The sequence below is a fragment of the Scardinius erythrophthalmus genome, assembly GCF_964197995.2.
Source record: "Scardinius erythrophthalmus genome assembly, chromosome: 22".
Taxonomy (NCBI): Eukaryota; Metazoa; Chordata; class Actinopteri; order Cypriniformes; family Leuciscidae; genus Scardinius; species Scardinius erythrophthalmus.
In genome coordinates, this window is record NC_138242.1 from 29,931,180 (window position 1) to 29,954,130 (window position 22,951).

The 22,951-nt window shown below is 36.8% G+C and overlaps 1 protein-coding gene and 1 gene segment (V, D, J or C); both read right to left on the reverse strand.

Moving 5' to 3' along the window:
• Nucleotides 1-22,951, reverse strand: part of LOC308682903 (Ig kappa chain V region 4135-like) — a 1,009,768-nt gene that overhangs the window by 133,931 nt on the left and 852,886 nt on the right.
• Nucleotides 1-22,951, reverse strand: part of LOC308682399 (SH3 and multiple ankyrin repeat domains protein 1) — a gene marked incomplete at its 5' end in the record, with an annotated part of 58,186 nt that overhangs the window by 35,027 nt on the left and 208 nt on the right. The window contains 11 exons of the mRNA XM_081352109.1: nucleotides 2,642-2,781; nucleotides 2,871-3,052; nucleotides 3,754-3,820; nucleotides 4,049-4,126; nucleotides 4,542-4,658; nucleotides 8,019-8,186; nucleotides 9,849-10,000; nucleotides 11,032-11,140; nucleotides 11,289-11,360; nucleotides 12,456-12,659; nucleotides 14,304-14,772. Of these exons, the coding sequence (XP_081208235.1) occupies nucleotides 2,642-2,781; nucleotides 2,871-3,052; nucleotides 3,754-3,820; nucleotides 4,049-4,126; nucleotides 4,542-4,658; nucleotides 8,019-8,186; nucleotides 9,849-10,000; nucleotides 11,032-11,140; nucleotides 11,289-11,360; nucleotides 12,456-12,659; nucleotides 14,304-14,772 (1,758 nt within the window). The remainder of the gene's footprint in view (nucleotides 1-2,641; nucleotides 2,782-2,870; nucleotides 3,053-3,753; nucleotides 3,821-4,048; nucleotides 4,127-4,541; nucleotides 4,659-8,018; nucleotides 8,187-9,848; nucleotides 10,001-11,031; nucleotides 11,141-11,288; nucleotides 11,361-12,455; nucleotides 12,660-14,303; nucleotides 14,773-22,951) is intronic.

Consider the following 22,951-nt stretch of genomic DNA (forward strand, 5'->3'; position numbering starts at 1 on the left):
ATAATGTTGGCTTGGCTTTATTTTATAGGATAAGTTTCCAAGGATTTTGTGCAGGAATGTGATTGTCATAACTCCTTAATATTTGGATACCATCCATTATTGAACACCATGGGACCAAACCACCATACAAAATGATTATTTCTAGAATGTAACCAAATTTTCAAGACCAAATGTAAGTGAATGACCAAAAGTATCCCAGTCTAGTCTGAATATATTCTAGGTACACTACTGTACAGACTCCATAGAATGAAGGTTTTAGCCAGATGATTGATTCTTTTACACAGTAGACAGTGTTTGTTTCTAACCCACTGAGTAAGAATTAACTCAGTATGGCAGCGGAGCTTTGGCCAGAAGCCTAACAGTGCAAAACAGTGAGTCAGAGCTTCTGTAATGGTAACATAAGAGAGCAACAGAAATCAGTGCTGACAGTTAGCATGTAAAAAAAGCCACAATGATAGAGGTAAGGGTCTAAACATGAATTAACACTTGAAATTTGATGTTTATGCACAACTGAACAGCAAATGTCTCAAATGTCTATAAACTACACTCTGAATCTATGGGTGAATATAAATGGCTGATCACATTTCACCCCAAAAGTAAAAGAAATGACATTTTGCTTAAAATATCATGGGAAAAATTTAAAAAGAAGCTATTTTTAGGGCCATTAAAAATTGTCATGACAATTAAGTCCATTTTCCTTTCTCATTACTGTAATGCATCGAGACATTTTACTTTTTAATTTTTTTTTTTTGTAATTTCCATTATTCTTAATTGCGATTATTTTTAGGTCCTCATTATCATGTTTTGTTTTATTAAAAAAATTACAACTCAGCATAAATAAAGGCAATATAACAGAAGCTACAGTTGATAAAAAGCTAATAATTAATCAAATCATTAAAATGTCAAATAAAAAATGAACATGCAAATATTTTGTTAAATTATTTAATTTATTAAATTATTTAAATATTAAATTAAACTCTCAGTTGTTTTGGAAATCCCTGTATTACGGTAAAATTAGCTAAATTATTATGAAAACAATGTCGCGATGTAAAACAAATTGAACTTATTTTTAAGACTTAATTTGTTTTGAATTAATAATTGGTTTGATTTTGGTTTGAAATATGACCCGGAAGAGTTCCTGACAGCCAGAGATTGTTTAGTCACCAAAGACACGTTTACCATGGAAATCAAACGAGGGGGTAAAAAAAAAAAGGTAATTACAACCCAGAGGCATCCTGGGAAATTCATTAATTAATTTATGATGCCCTAAGGTGATTCTCATTTCCATCGGTTTGAACTTGGCTTAAAAAACAGCTCATCCTAGCAGGAGTCGCTCTTGTTGTGTGTGCTTAACGCCTGCTGAGAGTCTGATGATTGATTTTGCAGCACAGACTGAACTCTTTTCCCAGACCGTAAGATTTGTGCTGTTTGTCATGATTTGCTGTTTGCTTTACACAGCATTGGTAAGTAACTAGCCATTGCAACTAGCGTTTACATTTTTCAGTATTTTCCACAAAACAGTAGCTTTTCCATAATTTAGCTACAATAATCAAACTTCATGTCAAGCATTACTAAATCTGATTCATTATTTGAAATAAAACTGAATAAATAAATAAATATATATATATATATATATATATATATATATATATATATATATATATATATATATATATACCTGTATATATATATATATATATATGTGTGTGTGTGTGTGTGTGTGTGTGTGTGTGTGTGTGTGTGTTAAATTAAAAACTTAACCTAAATTAAAATTATAAATGTTGCCATGGCGATTAACTGAAATAAGTTTAAGCTGAAGCACTAAAATTACTAACTGGAAATAAATAAATAAAAACTAAAACTAAACCTGAACTGAAAAAAATAAATCAATTAAACCTAAACCTTTATTTTTGAAAAACAAAGACAAAAGTACATAACAAGATCACTAAAAATTAAACAAAATTGAAAGCTAATTCAAAATATCAATAAAAACTATAATAGTGAGATTTTATGCATTATATTATTATTATTATCATTATTCTACTCACTTTTTATAATTTTTTTATTTTAAATATATTTTTATGTATTTATTTTTTTCTCATTTTTATTATTAATTCATTTTAGTCTATTTATTTTATTTCTTCGTTCAGATGGTTAGTGTAAATTAAAACTCACAACTCAAAAAATTCACTGATTCGTTTCAACTATTTATTGAGACTCAATTATATATATGTGTGTGTGTGTGTGTGTGTGTGTGTGTGTGTGTGTGTGTGTGTGTGTGTGTGTATGTGTGTGTGTGTGTGTGTGTGTGTGTGTGTGTGTGTGTGTGTGTGTGTATGTGTGTGTGTGTGTGTGTGTGTGTGTGTGTGTGTGTGTGTGTGTGTGTGTGTGTGTGTGTGTGTGTGTGTGTGTATGTGTGTGTGTGTGTGTGTGTGTGTGTGTGTGTGTGTGTGTGTGTGTTTCTAGTTGCATATAGTGTACTTTTATTCAGTGTTGTTGGATGAAAATTATGCCCAGTGAACCTGCCAAATCTGCCAAAAATAAACTCTTCCCAGGATTTTTACAGGATTTGCTTTTGAAAATCATCACGGCAATGGCCAAAGACGACCACCATAGATATTTTTTATGTATCCATTCTCACCCCTGCCTCCCTCGCTGCTTTTGCTGCTTTTCCTGCTTTTCCTCCTTCTCTCCTCCCTCCCTCCCACGAGACGGGGACCGGGTTCGGGCTCCACGGGGACTGCTGGAGCTCCTCAAAGCGAAAGAGGCCCGGCGTTGAGTCTGATTGAAACGAGAGAAAACGAATGATTTGGCGACTGATGTCTGTGCTTGTGTGTTCCCTTGATGGCCAGCAGGGGGTTAAGGGCTACCTGAGCAGGTGGCATGCTGGCGGCAGCGGTGGGCATCGCTACGGGATCCATGAGCGTTGTCATCGTGTTCTCGCTCTTGGCGCGGAGCAGCGGGTGAGGATGCTGAAGGCCAGCCGTGATGGACTGATTCAACATACCGTCCAGAAAGTGAGGAGCGTATTTGGGAGTTTCCAAAAATGGAACTGATGGGAAAGAAAATAAAAGATTAAAGGACAAGAGATTACATAGAGATGGGCTCTGTTCCAAAACTCAGTGAGCTGCCTTGATGTCTACTGTCTACTTAGGCATCTACCCTCTAAGGAACTTCAAAAGCAAGCAATTTGGAAAGAGTTCACAGGCAGAAACTAAGTACAACGGAAACACGACACTGTTCCTGACAGTGTTATTTTAGTATTATATAGTATATTTTCGTTTTAAATTGTAGTAATGTTGTTATGTGCCTTTGTATTTTTGCATATTTCTATTTAGCCTTAATTAATTTTTCATTTTTAGTTTTAGCAATTTTAGTTTTTAAACTTCAACTTATTTCAGTTCGTTGCCAAAGCAGCATTTCTCTTTTTTGTTCAAGTTTAAGGTTTTCCTCTAATATTTATGTTATTTTATTTAACAATCAAAGAAAACTTGTATGAAAAATCACTAAAACTAATGATGCAATACTCGAATAAGAATAATGCACAAAACACAAATATTGAGTAAAATAGTCTGTTTTAATTAGATTAAACTGCTGTTCATCAGTACTTTTGGCTTCTCTGTAAAGGACACATGAGACTAGACAACAAAATCACACCGATGATGTCTTAAAGAGCGGCCTACATAGGCTAGACTTTGGAAGAGAGCTTTGGTATACTTATCATTTCTTTCTGTCATAAAGATGCACACTCACCAACATCTGCATCATTGTGATTTTTGATGATTTCTCCAAGTTCAAAATGGCCCGACATCACAGCAACCTATAAAAACAGCATTACAATATACTTTGCAACAATGCAATCTTTAATTTGAGGATTTGAGGACAACCATTTGCACAAACACTTGCTACTGTGTGTTAATTTTTTATCTGTGCACTTAATGTGAATGTCTTTTTGTTTCACTAGCCTTTAAATTTTCAGTACAGCGGTGAAACATCCCATATGCATTTATAATAAGTCATGTGATTAGAACTGATAGCACACAGTTACCTGGAAGGGGGTTTGACCATGTTTGTTCTTCATCTCTTTACTGGCTCCTCGGTAAAGAAGGACCCGAACGCAACTCTCCTGAGAGGAGATGATGTCAATCATTAGTCATTAGACTAATTAGTGTAAACTTAAACCATTGAAACATTTTGTTAATTGTAATAAAGCTGAAATAAAATAAAATAAAATAAAATTCAGAATTAGCAATGTTGCATTGGCAACTGAAATAAGGTTAACTTGATCTAGAACTAAAACTAAAACTGAAATAAAAAAATCTAATTAAACCTAAATTGTATATTGTAAAATAGATAAGCACCTAAATAAATTACTAAAAATAAAAATAAAATAAACTGGAAATATAAAAATTAAAGCCAATTCTAAATATTAATAAAAATTATAACAGTAGATAAAAATAACACGAAACTAAACTCAAAATATTAACAACAACTACTAAAACATTTTGTTTATTGAAATAGTGAAATAAAACCTTGATTACCTTGTTGTAAAGGGCACATATGTGGAGGGCAGTGTTTCCTGATGCATTCTGGGAAGTGGTGTCTGCACCATAGAACAGAAGGTGTTCTAAGTGTTGGGCAAATCCATGCTGGCACGCCTACAGTTGAGTGAACAAAACACAGAGGTAAAAGAAATAAGACGACATCAGACTTATTGGGGGAAAAGTCCGAAGAACAGGGAAAAACTAAAGGAACAACCTAAAGAGGACAGTAAAGACAGGATAGTATTACAGTCACTGCTAGATTAGAAGCTTGGACATCACAAGAAACAGGGCTGGATGCCTTCCTTTTGTGAAGGTTATTATTGAAATTAATATTGCTGAACTTAAAATATATATTATTATACTGTTTTTCAACATTTTTATATTATTACTTATGTTAATGTGATGCATCCTGAATAATATAAATGTCAATAATTGATATCTAATATCATCATAATGTGCATACAATACACAAAACAACTTCTTTCGGCCAATGCAAGTACGTGCTTTGGGGTCCGACTGAATCTTGCACGACAATGTATGTTAGAGCGAGAGACAAATCTTGGCCAGATAACAGACGTGGCAGTTCCTCCTTGAGCATAATTTGTAAAATAAGATCTACAAATCTGAATCAAGTGTGCCACACACGTCCTGAAAAGAGAAGCCAAAGCACTTCGGTGGCTGGCCTCAGTATATGTCATAAACCCCGCCCCTCTCCATGTAATCAAATAGGACGTAAGCCAAACTAAAAAAATCCAATTTTACTTAGGTACTTCTTATCAAGCAGACATACACATTCAATGGTTTGTTCTTTCAATAAGTTTGGTTTTATTTGCTATTAAAACTGGGTGTAACGTCATGGTTGACAGCTGTGAGTCTGTGGAAGCAGGAGTTTGGACGGGACCTTGAATTCGTTTTTAATTTTATATTTTCCATTATCATTATTTTTTTAAGTTAAACTAAATAAAAACTATAAATGTTGTATTTTATTTCAAGTAACACATTTTTTGGTTTTATGGTTTTAGTTTACTACAATAATCCTGTAGCCTGGAAATCCGGACCCAAATCTGAAAGATTAAGGGTCTGGCATCGACTAATGAAAATCGGCCAGCTCGAGGGGCGGCACCAAGCATGCGTTTGAAAATCTCACTGCACGCAATTGGATAACACTACGACCAATCACAATAAACCCCATACGCTTAGCTACCAGCGGAGCTAACTGGGAGATTAGACTCTTGCCGTATCCGGTCGGCAAAACAGCAAAAACGCCCTTCTTGCAAAGGAACGATTCGAGCGGCGTCTTCTGTTCCTGTTTTAGATAAAAAGCCAAGTCTAACTCATTCATTGTAGCGGCCAAAGCCGTTTCAAACAACTGGTGTTCATCCATAGCCATCTTGCAATGTTTACTAATGACTTTGACATCACAGCGCTGTCGTCATCTCTCCTCTGGCCCGCCTATATCAGATAACTCGATGTGATTGGTGCAGCTCGGATACAAGGGCATGTTTAATGAGCATCATTACTCAATGCCAGAGTAAACTCGCTGAGCAAATTCAACTTGTGCTCTTGTGAGAACTCTGGATTTCCAGGGTAATAATCCTGCCCTGCTCTCTAGAGATTTAGTACTGGTCATTAAAACTCCCATGTTGTTTGTTTGAAATTCATTAAATTCCTCCTAAACGTTCTGCGTATGGGCCAGAAGCTCAGAGGTGTTGTGGGAGTCGTACCATCATATCATGGTGTTTGGGTCACTTACACCATGATAGGTGGTTGTGAATTGGGGAAAAGAAATCGTATTCATATATTTGTGCACAAAGAGGTTCAGAAAAGAGGAGAGAATTAAAAAGAGAACCTTTTGTTTAATATCAAGCAAAGACAGACATTAGAAGACGATGAATGAAATGAGAGATGAGAGATGGGTACCTGTGAACTTCAACCTCTCCAAACGTCTCTTCATGTCTGATCTACGGAGAGAGACAGAGAGAGAGAGAGACAGGGGAAGACTATGGACGGCGTCTGACAGTTGATTCAAAAGCACCTAGACTAGGCTTTTATATGCTCAGCTGTGATTGGGTGGAAGGGATTCGTGTAGTTTCAGGTGCACATTGCACAGAAACGTCTGTGAGTCTCATGACATTGGTGATGTAGTGGTTATATCTCAGGGTTGATATACTGGATTGGTTTCTAGCAATGAACTTTCACTGTTGTGCCTTGAAGCAAAGCACTTAACTCCAGGTTGCTCAAGGGAGACATGAACTGAACTAAGTACTGGAAGATGTTTGAAGAACCAATGGAAGATAAAAACATCTGCTAAACCAGAAGTTCTCACAGGATTTTACATAAGACAACATGTACAGCCCTGATACAACAATGTTGAATTTTGATAGTTTAACGCTGCATTCAGCAGCAGTGTTGTTTTAGTGTTATTTATATATTCTAATAAATATGTTTTTAATGTTTTAATTTTTTTTTTATATATCTATATATATCTATATAAATATATATGTGTGTGTGTGTGTGTGTGTGTGTGTGCGTGTGTGTGTGTGTGTGTGTGTGTGTGTTCCTTAAGGTTAATTAATAAAGGTTTTTTTTAGTTTATTTAATTTTTTTTATAATTTTTGCAAATATATATATGGGGAAAAATGATTATTTTCAACCTTTATTTTGACCCTCTGTTTGAAATGATCTGTTTTTAAGGTGCGGCTCCTTTAAGGCTTGTCATTAAACATTCACTGTTATGATTGGCTAAGGTCATTGAATTGGAAACAGTATCAACGGCCACTCGCTATTCTCGTATATTTTAAAAACTAACAAGCCTAATTAATTTCATACGTTTAGTTGCACTTTACTCTATCCTCATTTTTAGTTTACAACCCATTTAGTTTATCATTTTGACATTTTGGTGTGTAATAAAGTTATAAGGATAAAGGTTGAGGAATCCCATCCTTTGACACCTGATGATTGTGGAAAAACATCTTCAACAGAGGATACACAGAGTCTAGCTGCTTACGAATACAGACACTCAGTGATGACCAGGATGAGACACTCAAGCATGTGCAGGTGTTTAAAATCACAAAAGCAACGAGCATGAGAGACTGACAGGAAAGAGTTCAAATGTTGTTATTTAAGCACTATTTGAATTTTAAAAAATTCAAACATTTAAAAATTCCATATTTTTCCATATGCTTAAGGCTATTTCTAGTCATTTTTCTATTATAATTTAATGTGGGCCATCAAAGATGTGCAACAGGCCCACAGTCTGGCCTTGGAATGAGAAATGCAGGGATGCTGATTGGTTTAAAGAGGAAATTTAGCAGTCATATAGAGAAATGAAAAGAGAACCAAAAAAAGAGAGAATGATGTGTGATTATAAACAAAAACCCACCAAAATGGACACATGCATGCACACATATAAACAAAGAGTCCATAATCTCAGATATGCATTATTCCCTAAAACTGTAAACTAGTGACACAAACCTGGTGTGACTCGTCCCAGCCGTTCTCATCTCTGACTCCCAGTTGTGCTCTATAGTACAGCAGAGTTTCACAACAGGACGTGTCGCCCCCTGTCAGCACTGAGTGGTACAGCGGCGTCAGACCACAGCGGTCTCGATAATCCGGAGAAGCACCCAAAGACAGCAGAGCCTGAAACATGGGATAGACATGAAGAGCTATGCATATTAAGATTTACAAACAAACCCCATTAAAGATTCACAAATCAATATGTTGTATTTGTCACCATAAATTTCCTCTGCAAATCATGATCACGATCTCAAGACAAAGGAACCTTTTCAAATGACCATTTTTTTCATTTTCATGACTAGCCTTTTAGGTGTACAACTCATTTTAAAGTGCCCCTAATATGCTTTTTCAGATGTTACATGTGATGTAGTAGTGTATAATAGAGCTGTTTGTGAATGTAAAAGGTCTGCAAAGTTTCAAAGATAAATGGAGTTATTGTCTCCCGAAAGAAAGAACTGATTCTGAACAGCCTGAAACGAGTCGTCAGTAATTCCAGTCTCACTTCCTGCTCGAACCTACGAAGGATTGAAACAAATTTGCATAATGCCAGCCTTTGGTCTTCATTAACTGCCCGCGAACAACATCTACTTTTTGTAGCTGAGACTAGAAGAGTTTGGTTCGTGTTATCGTCATATTTGAGAAGATGCTGTTTTCTGCGCTATGAAAGCAAATCAACTTTGATGCACTTCCAAAAGGTGTGAAAAACCGACGCCATCATTACTGTTCGTATCGCTGTGTATCAAGTGCTGAGGAAGCTGAAATTCAGATATGGAAATGGGTGTTAGGTTTCCGACACAGGCTGTAAAAGTTCGACCAATCACAATAGACTGAGCCATCTGACCAATCAGAGCAGAATAGACCAATCACAACAGACTGGGCCATCTGACCAATAAGAGCAGAGTTGACCAATCACAACAGACTGAGCCATCTGACCAATCAGAGCAGAGTAGACCAATCACAACAGACTGGGCCGTCTGACCAATAAGAGCAGAGTAGACCAATCACAACAGACTGGGCCGTCTGACCAATAAGAGCAGAGTTAACCAATCATAACAGACTGAGCCATCTGACCAATCAGAGCCGAGTAGACCAATCACAACAGACTGAGCCATCTGACCAATGAGAGCAGAGTAGACCAATCACAACAGACTGAGCCATCTGACCAATCAGAGCAGAGTAGACCAATCACAACAGACTGGGCCATCTGACCAATGAGAGCAGAGTAGACCAATCACAACAGACTGAGCCATCTGACCAATCAGAGCAGAGTAGACCAATCACAACAGACTGGGCCATCTGACCAATGAGAGCAGAGTAGACCAATCACAACAGACTGAACCATCTGACCAATCAGAGCCGAGTAGACCAATTAAAACAGACTGGGCCGTCTGACCAATCAGAGCAGAGTAGATCAATCACAACAGACTAAGCCATCTGACCAATCAGAGCAGAGTAGACCAATCACAACAGACTGGGCCGTCTGACCAATCAGAGCAGAGCAGCTCTCAGAAAGGAGGGGTTTAGAGAGACCAAAACCTTTATCAAACCCATTCAGAGACACTGGGAAAACAGGTAATGCTGAAATATATATTATGAGAAAATTAAAGTGTTTTTTGACCTTGGTTGCATGTAAACCTGTTGTAGGAGACTCCAAAAACTAAATTAGGACCCTTTAAAATAGCATAATAGAGACACACTATAAGAGAGAAAAAACTACTTTGCACCTCAAAATATTTAAAAGCATTTTGTTCAGTCGTGCTGTGAATGAACTGCATGTGTTTGTACCATCAGTGTGGATTGGTTGTGTGCTCTGACTGCTTTGTGGAGGGGTGTGAGTCCGTCTCTGGATCTGAAATCCACATGAGCTCCGTTCAGCACCAGAACACGAATCCCTTCCGCGCTCAGACACCCCTGAACCGCCAGAGTCAGAGGCGTCTCTGAGAGACAGATGGAAACAGACACGGACATTACAGCTACAGAAGAACAGCTTTATTTAAGAATAACAGGCAACATACTAAATGCTAAAATGGCAAACATGAAAGGATTATCTCGGTTAGAAGTGACCAATGAGCTGCAGGATTACTGTGACATCATCCTGCCTGTGAGCGACATACTCAACTCTTGCTTATTCTTAGCATCAGTGCAATTAGTGCGCTGAACGTCAGATCAAATAAAAAGCATACTCTCAATGAAAAAACACAACAGATGATGAGAATAGACTCAGAGGAACATAATGAGCTTTGAGACGATTCTGACAGGGCAATGTTGGCAACACAATGACGCTCATCAGAACTGAAAATGTCAAAGGTTTAAACATATTCTCCATGCAATATACATCTAGTACAATCAGTGGTTCTCAATTCCGTTCCTCGTAACCTCCCGCTCTGCACATTTTGCATGCATCTCTTATCAGTTCAGAGATTTGCTCAATTCGACCGTAAGTGCCCTGCAAAGTGAGTATTCTGCCATCATAAGTGAGATTTCAATCTGCAAGGAGCGTACATGTTCAGTTCAAAGGGATCTGCTAACGGCATAGGGAACAAGGGAACACCGATACGCCAGGACCGGGATTGAGAACCAATGTACTACATAATATATGCAATCTAGGCCAAAAGAACAAAACAAATGTAACTTAAAGGATTGCCCAAATAATATGATTGCACTTTTTTCCTCATGAAATTTCATACTCATGAGTTTATATAATCAAAGCACTTCAAAATCACTTTTCTGCAAGCTGCATTTAAAGGGATAGTTCACCCAAAAATTAAAATTCTCTCATCAATTAGTCTGGAACAACTTGACTATCTTGACTAACAACTTGTCAGTAAGTAATGATAACATTTTCATTTTTGGGTGAACTATCCCTTTAAGGGATTGTCTTGGCATATTATCAAAAGTACTATTTGGACACTCTCAAAGGATTCATGTGACCCTTCACGTAAAGTAGTTTAAGTTTTGTGTGTCTCACCTCCGCTTTCAGTGTCATGGTAGTTCGGATCCAGTCCTTTCTCCAGAGCTTTACTCAATTTCTCCACAGCTCCACCGTGAACATAATCCAGGAACTTCTTTAGATTGGCCTGTAGAGGGAGACACACACAGTCAGACACTTCACTTCCTTACTTTAGTCTGTCAACACACCCGTCTCTACTGGATATTTCATTTTTGCTTGCTGTAATATACAAGATCTGTTTTTGGTGGATATTAATATTTTTGCCCTGTATTCACCTTGGTGTGCAACTTCGCTAGTTGTTTCTCATCCAGGTTCGTCTGTTTGTAGACTCGTGTCTTATATCTGAACTGTGAGTTTAAGACACCAGGAAGAGAGGGGAATAGAGAGAAACTGGTTAAAGCTTGTTCAGTTTACATGTTCTGAGAAACAAGAACTGAATGAGTCATTAACCACTAAATGAGTCATTAATGTAGATGGACGGACCAAACTGTGCACATCAAAAAAATGCTCCAATTTTGGAGACTTGAAAAATAAAATAAAATAAAATAAAACAAAATAAAAAAATTTAATTAAATAAAAAATAACACAACATAAAATAAAAATATCTATAAAATATAAAAAATAAATAAAACTGCAAAAATTAAATACAAATAAAAACAGATAAACTCAAATTTCTTACTAATACATATTAAGAAGACTGATTAACAAAGAATAAACCATTCAAATCTTAAAGTATAAGCCATTAAGAAAATAAGTCAACTATACAATGAATGTAACAATGGTTTGATAGTTTAGTCCATTTTTGCTGTTTCATGAATTTTATTTAATACTGTAACTGTTTAAATGTCTAAAATGTCCTAAAATGCCACTAAAAAAAACATGTAATGCATTTTAAACACAAATAAGTATCTTTTTTAACAATTCATATATTTTTTTTAAAAAGGTATTCGGAAACACTTTACAATAAGGTCCCATTAGTTGATATAAGTTCATGCACTAATATTACCTATAAATGAGCAATACAGTTACAGTATTAATCTTTCTTTACATTTATTAAAATACATTACTCATTTTTAGTTTGTGTTAGCTCAAGTCCGTGAAATAATATTAACATATACAACTTTTGAAATGTTTAATAATTTATTAGTAAATGTTTAAATTAACCTGCTTTTGTTTAAGTACTGTTAGTTAATGTTAACAAATGGAACCTTATTGTAAAGTGTTACCAGGTATTTTTCTCTATTGTCAATAAAACAGCAGGTTCCTATTGTGACAGCTTGCCCCTATAAGCTCGGCATGAGCCAAAAACGATTGAAATGTTCAAGCTTTTTTGTAGCCAAGACTTTAAGGTATGTCTGCACAGAAGGTTATGAGGTTCCGGAGCATTCTGGGTGATGTTGTCTAGTGTTTGTGAGCCTGTGATCTATTATTCGCTACAGCACCTCCAGGTAGGGCACTCCCTTCTCCAGGGACTGGGAAAACTCTCGAAGCAAGCGCTCCTCCTCCAGGAACTTGGCATCTCGTCCGTCTCCAGCTGGCTGGAAGAGGCCGTAATTGTAAGCGTCCCACAACGACTCGCTGAGAGAACAAATAATCTGCTGCTTCGCACTCCAAACGCTCGTGTCGGGATCAAACCGCAAACACTTCTACAGACGGCGAAAGAGAAAACAGGTTTGAGAGAGAGAGGAAGAACAACAGATTGACCTGAATTTAAGGTTCGAAACGACTTCAGATTTATCGACGGCATCTGTGACGTGCTGTCGTTCAACACAGACCTTCATTTTGACTCATACCTCATACAGAAGTCGTGTTTACAGTAATGCACTTACAATGGACATCTAAGAGTTTAAATGTAGAGTGTGCAACCTGTATATTTGAAGACTTTTATTTAAATTTACATGTATGCAACAATGTGTGTGCATAGTTTCAAGAGTTTTTGAGCATGTTAAGGGCCACTTAAGCCCCTGAAAATATGAATAATCCTTTATAGAACAAAAGGAACTTTCAGTGTTTTGGTCTTATAAAAAAAAAACCCAACAAAATTACTAAAACTTTACCTGAAATTGAAGAAACAGAAAATATAAAAATAAAATCTAATTCAAAAACTATGATGGTATATCATTAGTACTAAAAATAACACTTCCATTACTGTATAATGAACATAATAATGAAATGCATTACTGTAAACACGATTTTTGTTTATTTTTACAAAGCTGCAATAATTCTAAAACTGTGGTGCACAAAAACATGTCAGATTAAACATTTTGTAAGCTTAAAATACTGTTACCTGTTGAATATGAATTTGAAGCGGCACAGAAGAGCCTCTGTGTTGTTTGCATTCGAACAATCACTTTTACAAGCCATTTCAAAAGCTTTAAAACTGACATACTACAAACAATAAAACATCCTGCATATTAAAATCCAACAGCAAAACTTCAGCACGATGAAGAGTGTGTGAGCATGCTGCTTTATCTGGGGATTGTTAATGTGCCGCGATTGAGCATGTTAAGTGAGCTGCTAATTGAGTCAGAGGTTTAGATGAGTTTAGATGAGAGCGATTTTGACATTAAATCAGGTCAGAGCTCCCACACAAATCATGAGGAAACTCGAGCTCAGTGTGTGTGTGTTTATTTAAAATGTCCCAGAATAGATTCACACACACACACACACACACTAATATACAACACACTAAATATTCTTTCATTAAGGATTCCCATGTTCCCCCTTTTATCCCCCTGAATTAAATTATTTTTTTAATTTTCTCTTAATGTCTCGATCCCTCCCACGATAACCTAGGGAGACACAATAGATCCAGAGTATATTAAAGTGTGTGCGTGTGTGTTTCTTTGAAGCTTTCAGAAATTTATTAGGAACATTTACTGTTGTACAGTTAGTTTGTTTGTGCATGTGTGTGTGTGTGTTTCTTTGAAGCTTTCAGAAACTGATAATAACAACTGAAAAACCATATAGAACTATAAAAAATATATTATTGTTATTAATTGAATCAATTTAAAATGATTTGAATTCACTTTATTTGACAACAATAACAATTTCTATTATTATAAAAAAATATATTATAAACAACAAAAATAGTCTGAAAATAACTGAAAAATCATTACACAACTATAAAATAAAATATTAATTATAAATAATTATTATTATCAGTAGGCGTGAATCTCGGTATACAAAATGAAAACAATTAGGTAGAAAAGTAGTCGAGATGATTATCGGCCACTCTCTAGTGCAGTTTGTGAGTATGTCTGAATGTGTGTGAGCAGAAACGCACAGACCGTTTGTTTGATATCCGGTATGCCGATGCGGAAAACGATCACAGGGAGGTGCGAGTCTTCTATGGGCGAGACTGTGGTCATGCTCCGCTCCATCATACGCCGCCGGGCCTGCTGATTGGTCAAGACCGGGTGATACAGCGGCTGATTGGTTGTCTGATGATAAAGCGTCGGCTGACTGGGTAAATGTGGGATTCCTCTTTGGACTGGATTGCCAGCCCTCGGTTGTCTCTCTCCTCTCTGCCATCCAATCACAACGGCTGCCGGTTTGGATCCGTCCCCCTTGCGACCGCCCCGGATCTGGTGTTCCTTTTCTCCCATATCGATCATCCCATTTTGTTTTGCTCTCTTCAATCTCTCCTCCTCATCCTCCTCATCCTCACCCTCTTTGTCCTCGGCACTGCCAAAAAAACGCTTGGTGTTTCCCAGCATCCTTTGCTGCACCGTGTCAGCAAGCAGCGTTGATGTTATGCTGTTGGGTCATGGTGCTTATCGGCGTCCACCTTAATGTTAGACAGACTGAAGAGGAAAAAAGAAAGACAGAATAATCCTTAGAGGGGTGATGCATTGATGTTAAAGGGTAACTCTCGCCAAAATGCAACCTAGGGTTTTTTTTGTTAATCTACCCAAGGCGAACTTTCGTTTAAAAGCATAATTAGAATGGAAACGCCACTTTTAAATTTGACCGTATTTTCGTTTTCGGTCAAATTACCTTTTGAATGGGGGTGCTTGGGGCACTACAGTGATAGCATCAAAAATTGCTATTGTTAAAACACTAAGAAGGCTCGACACAACATGAAAGTTTGCTCTGAGTATCACCAGGGGCTCCACATGAACTCGAGCATTGAGAACATTGTTTTTGTGTACACAGAGTTTACTAAAAGAAAGATTTTGAACAACTCACTGTAGCTGTTGTTGTTTCTGTCTGCCGGCATTTTGACAGTCAAAAATAGTCGATCTCCAAATGCGAATGAACTGACTCTGAATTTTAGTATTGCTTCTTATATGAGGATCCTTTTTCAAATACAAGGTCAATATTGATTTTCACTTACGACAAAACAACAAATTATCTGTGAATTTATATGGAACTAAGTTTTAGGAGCTTTCCGTCTTTACTCTCCTCCCTGTTACGTTGCCTTCGGAGATCGACTATTTTTGACTGTCGAAATGCCGGTGGACACAGCTACAGTGAGTTGTTCAAAATCTTTCTTTTAGTAAACTCTGTGTACACAAACAATGTTCTCAATGCTGGAGTTCATGTGTAGAGCCCCTGGTGATACTTCAAGCAAAGTTTCATGTTGTGTCGAGCCTTCTTAGTGTTTTAAAAATAGCGATTTTTGATGCTATTATAGAAGTGGCCCAAGCTCTCCCATTCAACAGGCAATTTGACCGAAAACGAAAATACGGTCAAACTTAAAAGTGGCATTTCCATTCTAATTAGGCTTTTAAACGAAAGTTTGCCTCGGGTAGATTAACAAAAAGACCCTAGGTTGCATTTTGGCGAGAGTTACCCTTTAAAATAAATTCCAGATTGATATATGGAGTCAATATAAAGCCCCACCAAGAAACCAGAATATCTTTTAACTTAGACCAGTAATAAACCACATAGAACTCCTTAGCAATGCACTAACAACCACTCTGAACACCTTACTGTAGCAACTCCCTGGAAACAACACCGCTGTAAAGCCTGCAAATAACAGCTTGTTTTAGTAAAAAAATCTTTAGAAACCTTTTATTTAATAAAGATCTGCAAGATAAGACACTGTGTGGGACTTTTTCTACATTTTACTTCTAAAAATAACAAACTCCAGCTGTCTCTCCAGGGCTAACAGACTGGATTCAATTTGCGAAAGACTGAAAGTTGAATTCGGGCTAAATTACAGTATGATTTAGTTGTTCTCTGTGAATCTCTATGTGCTGGTGGCATCCAAGAGGATGTTATTGTTCTTAGCTTGTTACTGTAACTCTTCACCATCTATTTGTGAGCCTGAAAAGACATAATCAAAATAAAATCAATGCATAGCTCCTTTGCTCTACAGGAATAATTGTGGTTCGCTTTTGAAAGAAGATACATGGGAAAGAAAAATAGTTAGAAACGCATATTTATAATGAAGTGAGTAATGAGCACACTTAAGTGCTTTAATACTACATCACTGAATAGGTATCTCATTTATATGTAATAAATTATTTTAGTCATCAGGAATAAACAGCATTTAAAGGAAAACTTTGAGTGGTATTATAATTATATAAAATAGGTTAAATGTAAAAATATATATATATTTAACCAGCTTTTATTTTTTGAGTGTTGCAATTGTTTGTAAAAATGTGTAATATGGTCTGTCATGCAGAAACAAATGTGCTGTACAAATAAATTGATTTGACTTGCAGATTACATTGGTTGCATTCAGCGTGTGATTCGGGTCTTTGTCCTGTAACTGTGAAGCATCCGCCCGCTGCATTTCTGCTGATTATATTGTTGTTTAATTGCACACAAGAGAGGGTCACTGACTCTGAAGCTTTCAGTCAGCATAATTTGTCTCTGCTTTATTTTACACACTTAAAGAACATAACTCCACAGATGCAAAACATCTCCACCTCTCCCTCAATGCCTGTCATCTGTACAGTAAATACTGTAGATAGAAATGACGTCAGTGACGTCCACATTAAGAAACTGTCCTGTAAACCTCCAGAGATCTCCATCACCTCATTACTGACGGCTCATGGTGACTGATTCACCCGTTCACAGCTTTAGATGGTCATTTACTTTAATGAACCTGTTTGTGGTTCATCAAGAGCACATTCCCCTGCAGTAGCTCTCATTACTATTGGAATACTATTTATAAATCAGCCCAATGTTTTGACCCCGCAATTTGCAATGAGCATTTTACCAATGCCTTAATTATTACTGTATTTGGGGTTTTAATAATTTGGTTTTGGACTGTTTAATTAATCTTTATATAATTTATTGTTTCTGGCTACGTAAATATATCTCTGTAATCAAAGATGATAAACACACCACATGCTTCATCCTTTGAAAAGCCAGAAAATGCATGAATTAGTAAAAGAGATTGCTTTTATGTGTGATTAATCTGAAATAGATCACCACAATAATAGACTGTTGTGAAATGAAACTGTAAATTATGCCTTGGCAGTTTCTGTGAACGGTTATACAAAAAAACACCACAAAATAAGCAATACTCTGAACATCTTTCAAAGATTTGATGCCACTAACCTTGGTAAACTATGGCAAATCCAGTGATAATTCATCCTCAAAAGCATCCATTGAATCAACCCACTACCCAGTGATGTAAAAAAAAAAAAATCAGATTGATCAAGAAAGTTGCCCCCCCATCTTTTATAAGCAATATACATCAGACGGTCAGCAAGAGACTGTGGCGTCTGACATTGAGACTAATATCATATCGACTGTTTAAAACAGGCTATTAGGAAACTTGACTGGTTACACGGGTGCCAATTCAAGGATGAATCAAGCCAATGAGACACAGATGGTCTCGTTCACAAACCCTCCAAATCAATTGCTTAATCCATGTGTAAAAATACATGGATGGAAATATCAAGTTGAGTTTCTAAAACAGGCTTCCATTGAGTCTGGGGATGTATGTATGTATGTATGTATGCATGTATGGATGGATGTATGTATGGATGTATGTATACATGTATCTATGTATGGATGGATGGATGGATGTATGCATGCATGTATATGTATATGTACATGTATATGTATATGTATGTGCATGTATGTATGTATGCATGCATGTATGGATGGATGGATCTATGCATGTATGGATGTATAGAGGTATGGATGTATGTATATATGTATCTATGGATGGATGGATGGATGTACGGATATATGCATGTATGTATGTATGTATGTACATTGCCGTTCAAAAGTTTGGGACACTTTATTATTATGATTATTCTAAGCATGCGCTGCAGTTTATATCATCTGTCGCTTTAAATGCTCAAGCCCTTTAAAGCAAAACAGATTCTGATTAATACTGTGATAGTGATAGTGAATAGTGATTCCAACGATATAGTTCCTCTGTGCTGTTGTCGTTATAGTTGTGCTTTGGACTCTTTTACATTTAGAAAGATTTTATAGAACTACATTTTTACAGTTAACGTTACAGTTATCGTCCGTGGTGTGAACGTGCCTTAAGAATTACACATGCATCCATGCATGACTCCCCTCATATTAACCAGCTAATAAAACAGGACCAATGAGAATGCAGAGAAGTGTTTCTACCTCGCCTGATTAGCTCTCTGCTGTATAATTGGCAGTTGACTGGGGCAGGTGGGGAAAAATAGAGCACTGGCCTCATTTCACTCTCTAGAGACGATTCAGAGAGAGTAATGCAGGCGCCACACAGAAACCAGCAGCCCAAGGACAAAGTGGGAAGAGCGGTGATACGAGACCAGGTCATGAAAACAGCAAAAAGACTGCAGAAACCAGTCTTTCAGGACGCCGGACATGAGACAAGGCCTGTTAAACAGTACTATATCACAGAGAAACAAATGCAATTTAGCTAGTAGTCCAATAAAACCAGTATTGGGTCACATAAATAACTAAACACAGCAACTACATGGCTTTTCCACTCGCATTTCTGCACATAATCCATCATGTCCGAGTGTCCATTCAGCTCGCTCAGTTTCTGCGAGAAGAAACCCTTTTACGCACACCTCCTATCGTATTGTACTTCATTCTCTCACATACATAGCGCACCACCCCCTCCTATGTAGGACAGGGTGAATATAGATATATTTCCAGTGAATTGGTCCCCAGAAACTTTAATTGGAGAACTGCCATGGAACAGGCTGTCCCACTTTTATAACCCGTTAAAAAGAAGTGGAGCAACCAGGTCCGGCATTGGTCCCTTCCTCTCGCTCACGCTCTTTGTGTCTCTCACCGGCCATCGCTCCATTAGAAAAGAATGACAGCGCAGATAATGGACAATTAAAAATGTTTTTTTCTGCACTTAAGAGCGAGACTGTGCCAAAACCACAAAACCACTTCCTGTTTCTATAATAAACCTGCTGGTGTTCATGAGTGAAATGAGAGGCGTTCCCTCCTCTGTACACTTGTTTGCAGGTGATAGAAGTGTTACGTGGGAGGCCTGAAGATCATAAGAGATTTGTTGTGAATAACAGTGAATTGCTCAAAGGTTTAAGCCAATACATTCAAATACAGGCCACGGCCTAATAATATAGACTTCCATTCAAAAGTTGGAAAGAAGTCTCTTCTGCTAACCAAGACTGTAGTTACCAGATCTACAGTAAAGACAGTAATATTGTTATTTCAATTTTTTTTAAACTGTTTTCTATAGTAAAATGTAATTTATTCCAGTGATCAAAGCTGAATTTTCAGCATCATTACTCCAGTCTTCAGTGTCACATGATCCTTGAGGAATCATTCTAATATGATGATTTGATGCTCGAGAAACATTTCTTTATTATTATCAATGTTGAAAACAGTTGTGCTGCCTCATATCTTTGGGGAAACCGTGATACATTTGTTTTCAGGATTCTTGACTGAATAGAAAGTTCAAAAGAACAGCATTTCTTATAGGTACAAATTTATTGTAATATTATAAATGTCTGAACTGCCACTTTTGATCAATTTAATGCATCCTTGCTGAATAAAAGTATTAATTTCTTCTGTTAAAAAAATCTTACTGACCTCAAACTTTTGAATACTAACATCCTAAATTACATAGCAAATAAAGACCTTTGAGTTAAACAGAAGGAGTTTATATTTCCACTTATTCCATTTTCATTTAAATGCATATATTTAATCACAAGTCTGATAACTTATTAAAAGTTAAAGCAAACCTCTGTCTGTTAATATAAACCACGTCACATTTAGAAACAGCCCTTTACAGAGCTGTGTGACATTGCAGAATTGTTTTCAACCATCATCTTATGCTTAGTTATTCAGTGGAAATAAACCACATCCTGCCGCTAGCCAAAGTCAGACTTTAAATTTGTCAAAACAATCCAGATGCGAGAATGTATATCAGAAAAATACAGGTGCATGTTACAGTATTTATCAACCTGAACAGAAAGGCAGTAAAGAGACCATTGTTGCTAAAATTAACACACCATGTTGTCCTACAAAAACCACACTAATACGTGTGAATCAGATGGTGAAGAGTATTCAAGTAACACACATCCAATCATAAACCATTAATGCTTACTGAATAATTGCTTATTACATAAAATATGCATGCACTGTTTAGTTTCAGCAACATAAAACAGTTAAAAATAACCGTTTTGTAATACAACGGTTTACACATAGAAAACTAAAGATAACTACAGTGGATTGCATGCTAAAATGTACATGAATTTATAATTTGATTTAAAACTACTATTGCATGCTTGTTATATATTAATTGTTCAATGTTTAAACATCCTATACAATAAAATAATAATAATAATATTAAATCAGGGATTATGAAACTACAGTGTAAAATCTCAAAACTGGCAATTAATTACTAACCCATATTAATGTCTGAACGGTGTTAAACTGGTGCAAGATAACCCAGAGTAATGTTAACACAGGAAATCACATGTGAACAGCCCAAATAATGAGCAGAAGCAAACGAGGAGGAAACCCACAGCCGTGACCTCGTTCAACAACATTCTGGAGGTCAGCGCTCTAGAAGAGAGGAGGAGTACGAGAGAAAACTGGGACGAGGAGAGACAGAACGCAAAAAACGGGTGTAAGAGCTGGAGAGAAAAAAACACCAAACGAAGAGAAACTCCACCAAAACACAACAATCTGTCCACACCACAAACGTCACAGACTGATGATGCCGCTCTCATACAGAAAGTACAAAAAATCCCTGCAACACTGGTCAAGAATATCAAAAAGATGAAGAGAAACTAGATAGAACAAACTATAGTACGAACGATAGATAGAATGAATGAACTAACGAACGATACATAAATCAAACGAACAACAGATAGAACCAACAAACGAACAATAGATAGAACAAACCAATGATAGATAGAACAAACGAATGAACTATAGATAGAACGAACAAGCAAACGATAGAACGAATTAACAAACGATAGAACGAACAAACAATAGACAGAACGAACGAACGATAGATGGAATGAACAATAGATAGAATGAACAAACGAAAGATAAAAAAATCAACAGAACGTACGAACGATAGAAAGATCAAACAAACGAAAGTTAGAACAAACAATAGAACGAACAAATGATAAAACAAACGAACAAACAAACAATAGAATGAACAAACAATAGATAGAACAAACAAAAGAAAGATAGATGGAACGAACAAACGATAGATAGAACAACAGAACGATAAAGACAGATAGATAGACAGACAGACAGACAGACAGACAGACAGACAGACAGACAGACAGACAGACAGATAGATAGATAGATAGATAGATAGATAGATAGATAGATAGATAGATAGATAGATAGACAGACAGACAGACAGACAGACAGACAGACAGACAGACAGACAGACAGACAGACAGACAGACAGACAGACAGACAGACAGACAGATAGATAGATAGATAGATAGATAGATAGATAGATAGATAGATAGATAGATAGATAGAAGTAACGAATGAACGATAGATAGATAGAATCAACAGATAGACGGACAGACAGATGTGCTGTTTTATGACCACATGACAAAGAAGGATGATCTTTCAAAATGAAAGATAACCAGGTTTTGACCATAAAAATAGTAGCATAAAAATGTCTTTACAATATCATACAACTTATGCACAACTTCCATTTGACTTCTGAAGTCATGATGCTTGACGGGACAGAACCAGACCAGAGAGATTATTACTGATTAACACTTTCATTTGGGTTTGTTCCTCACACAACCCTATCATATGACTTGGAATATAGCAAAGTGGTCATGAACTACTTAATCGGTGCTTTTTGGATCTTGACAGTCCCTGCTTTTTTTTTTTTTTTTTTAAGCACGAACATAATTCATGTACACAGCAAGAATGCACTTCATACACAGCTCAAGATCACAATGCACCGTGTGCTCGTTTAAACCACAGATAAATCGAACAGCTAATTGCGTTCACACTGTTTAAACACACACAGATTCTCTCGCTACACAGATTTCCTAGATAAGTGTTTGAGTGCATAATTATGCTCTCTGCGTACAGTGACCTACCTTTGCTCTCAGCAGGCCTCTCACACCAGGAGAACACACACACACATAATCACCCACTCAATATCAGCGCAATTTAGAGCAAAACACACACTGAAGTCAAAAGTGCTGCATATGCACCTACTGCAGTTCACAGTTCTGCCAAAGCACATCAGCACAACTGTATGTACGCAAAGCAACACTTTCCCAAAAGTCCTCTATTAAGCATCCCGGGAGTCACATGCATCATGCATGCATTAGTTTTTCCTGTAAACACTATTATATCTGCTCTCTCTAAGCATCATAACGGATGCACTATCCAAGTGGGAAATCATACCTCAATGTCCAGCCTGAGCTTCCTCATTCCAGCACAAAAGAGCCGCTTTGCTCCAGAGATGTGGTCAGAGAAGGGTCCAGAGAGACACAACCAGAGCAAACAGTCATAAAAACGCCAATAAACGCACATCCAGGCGTTG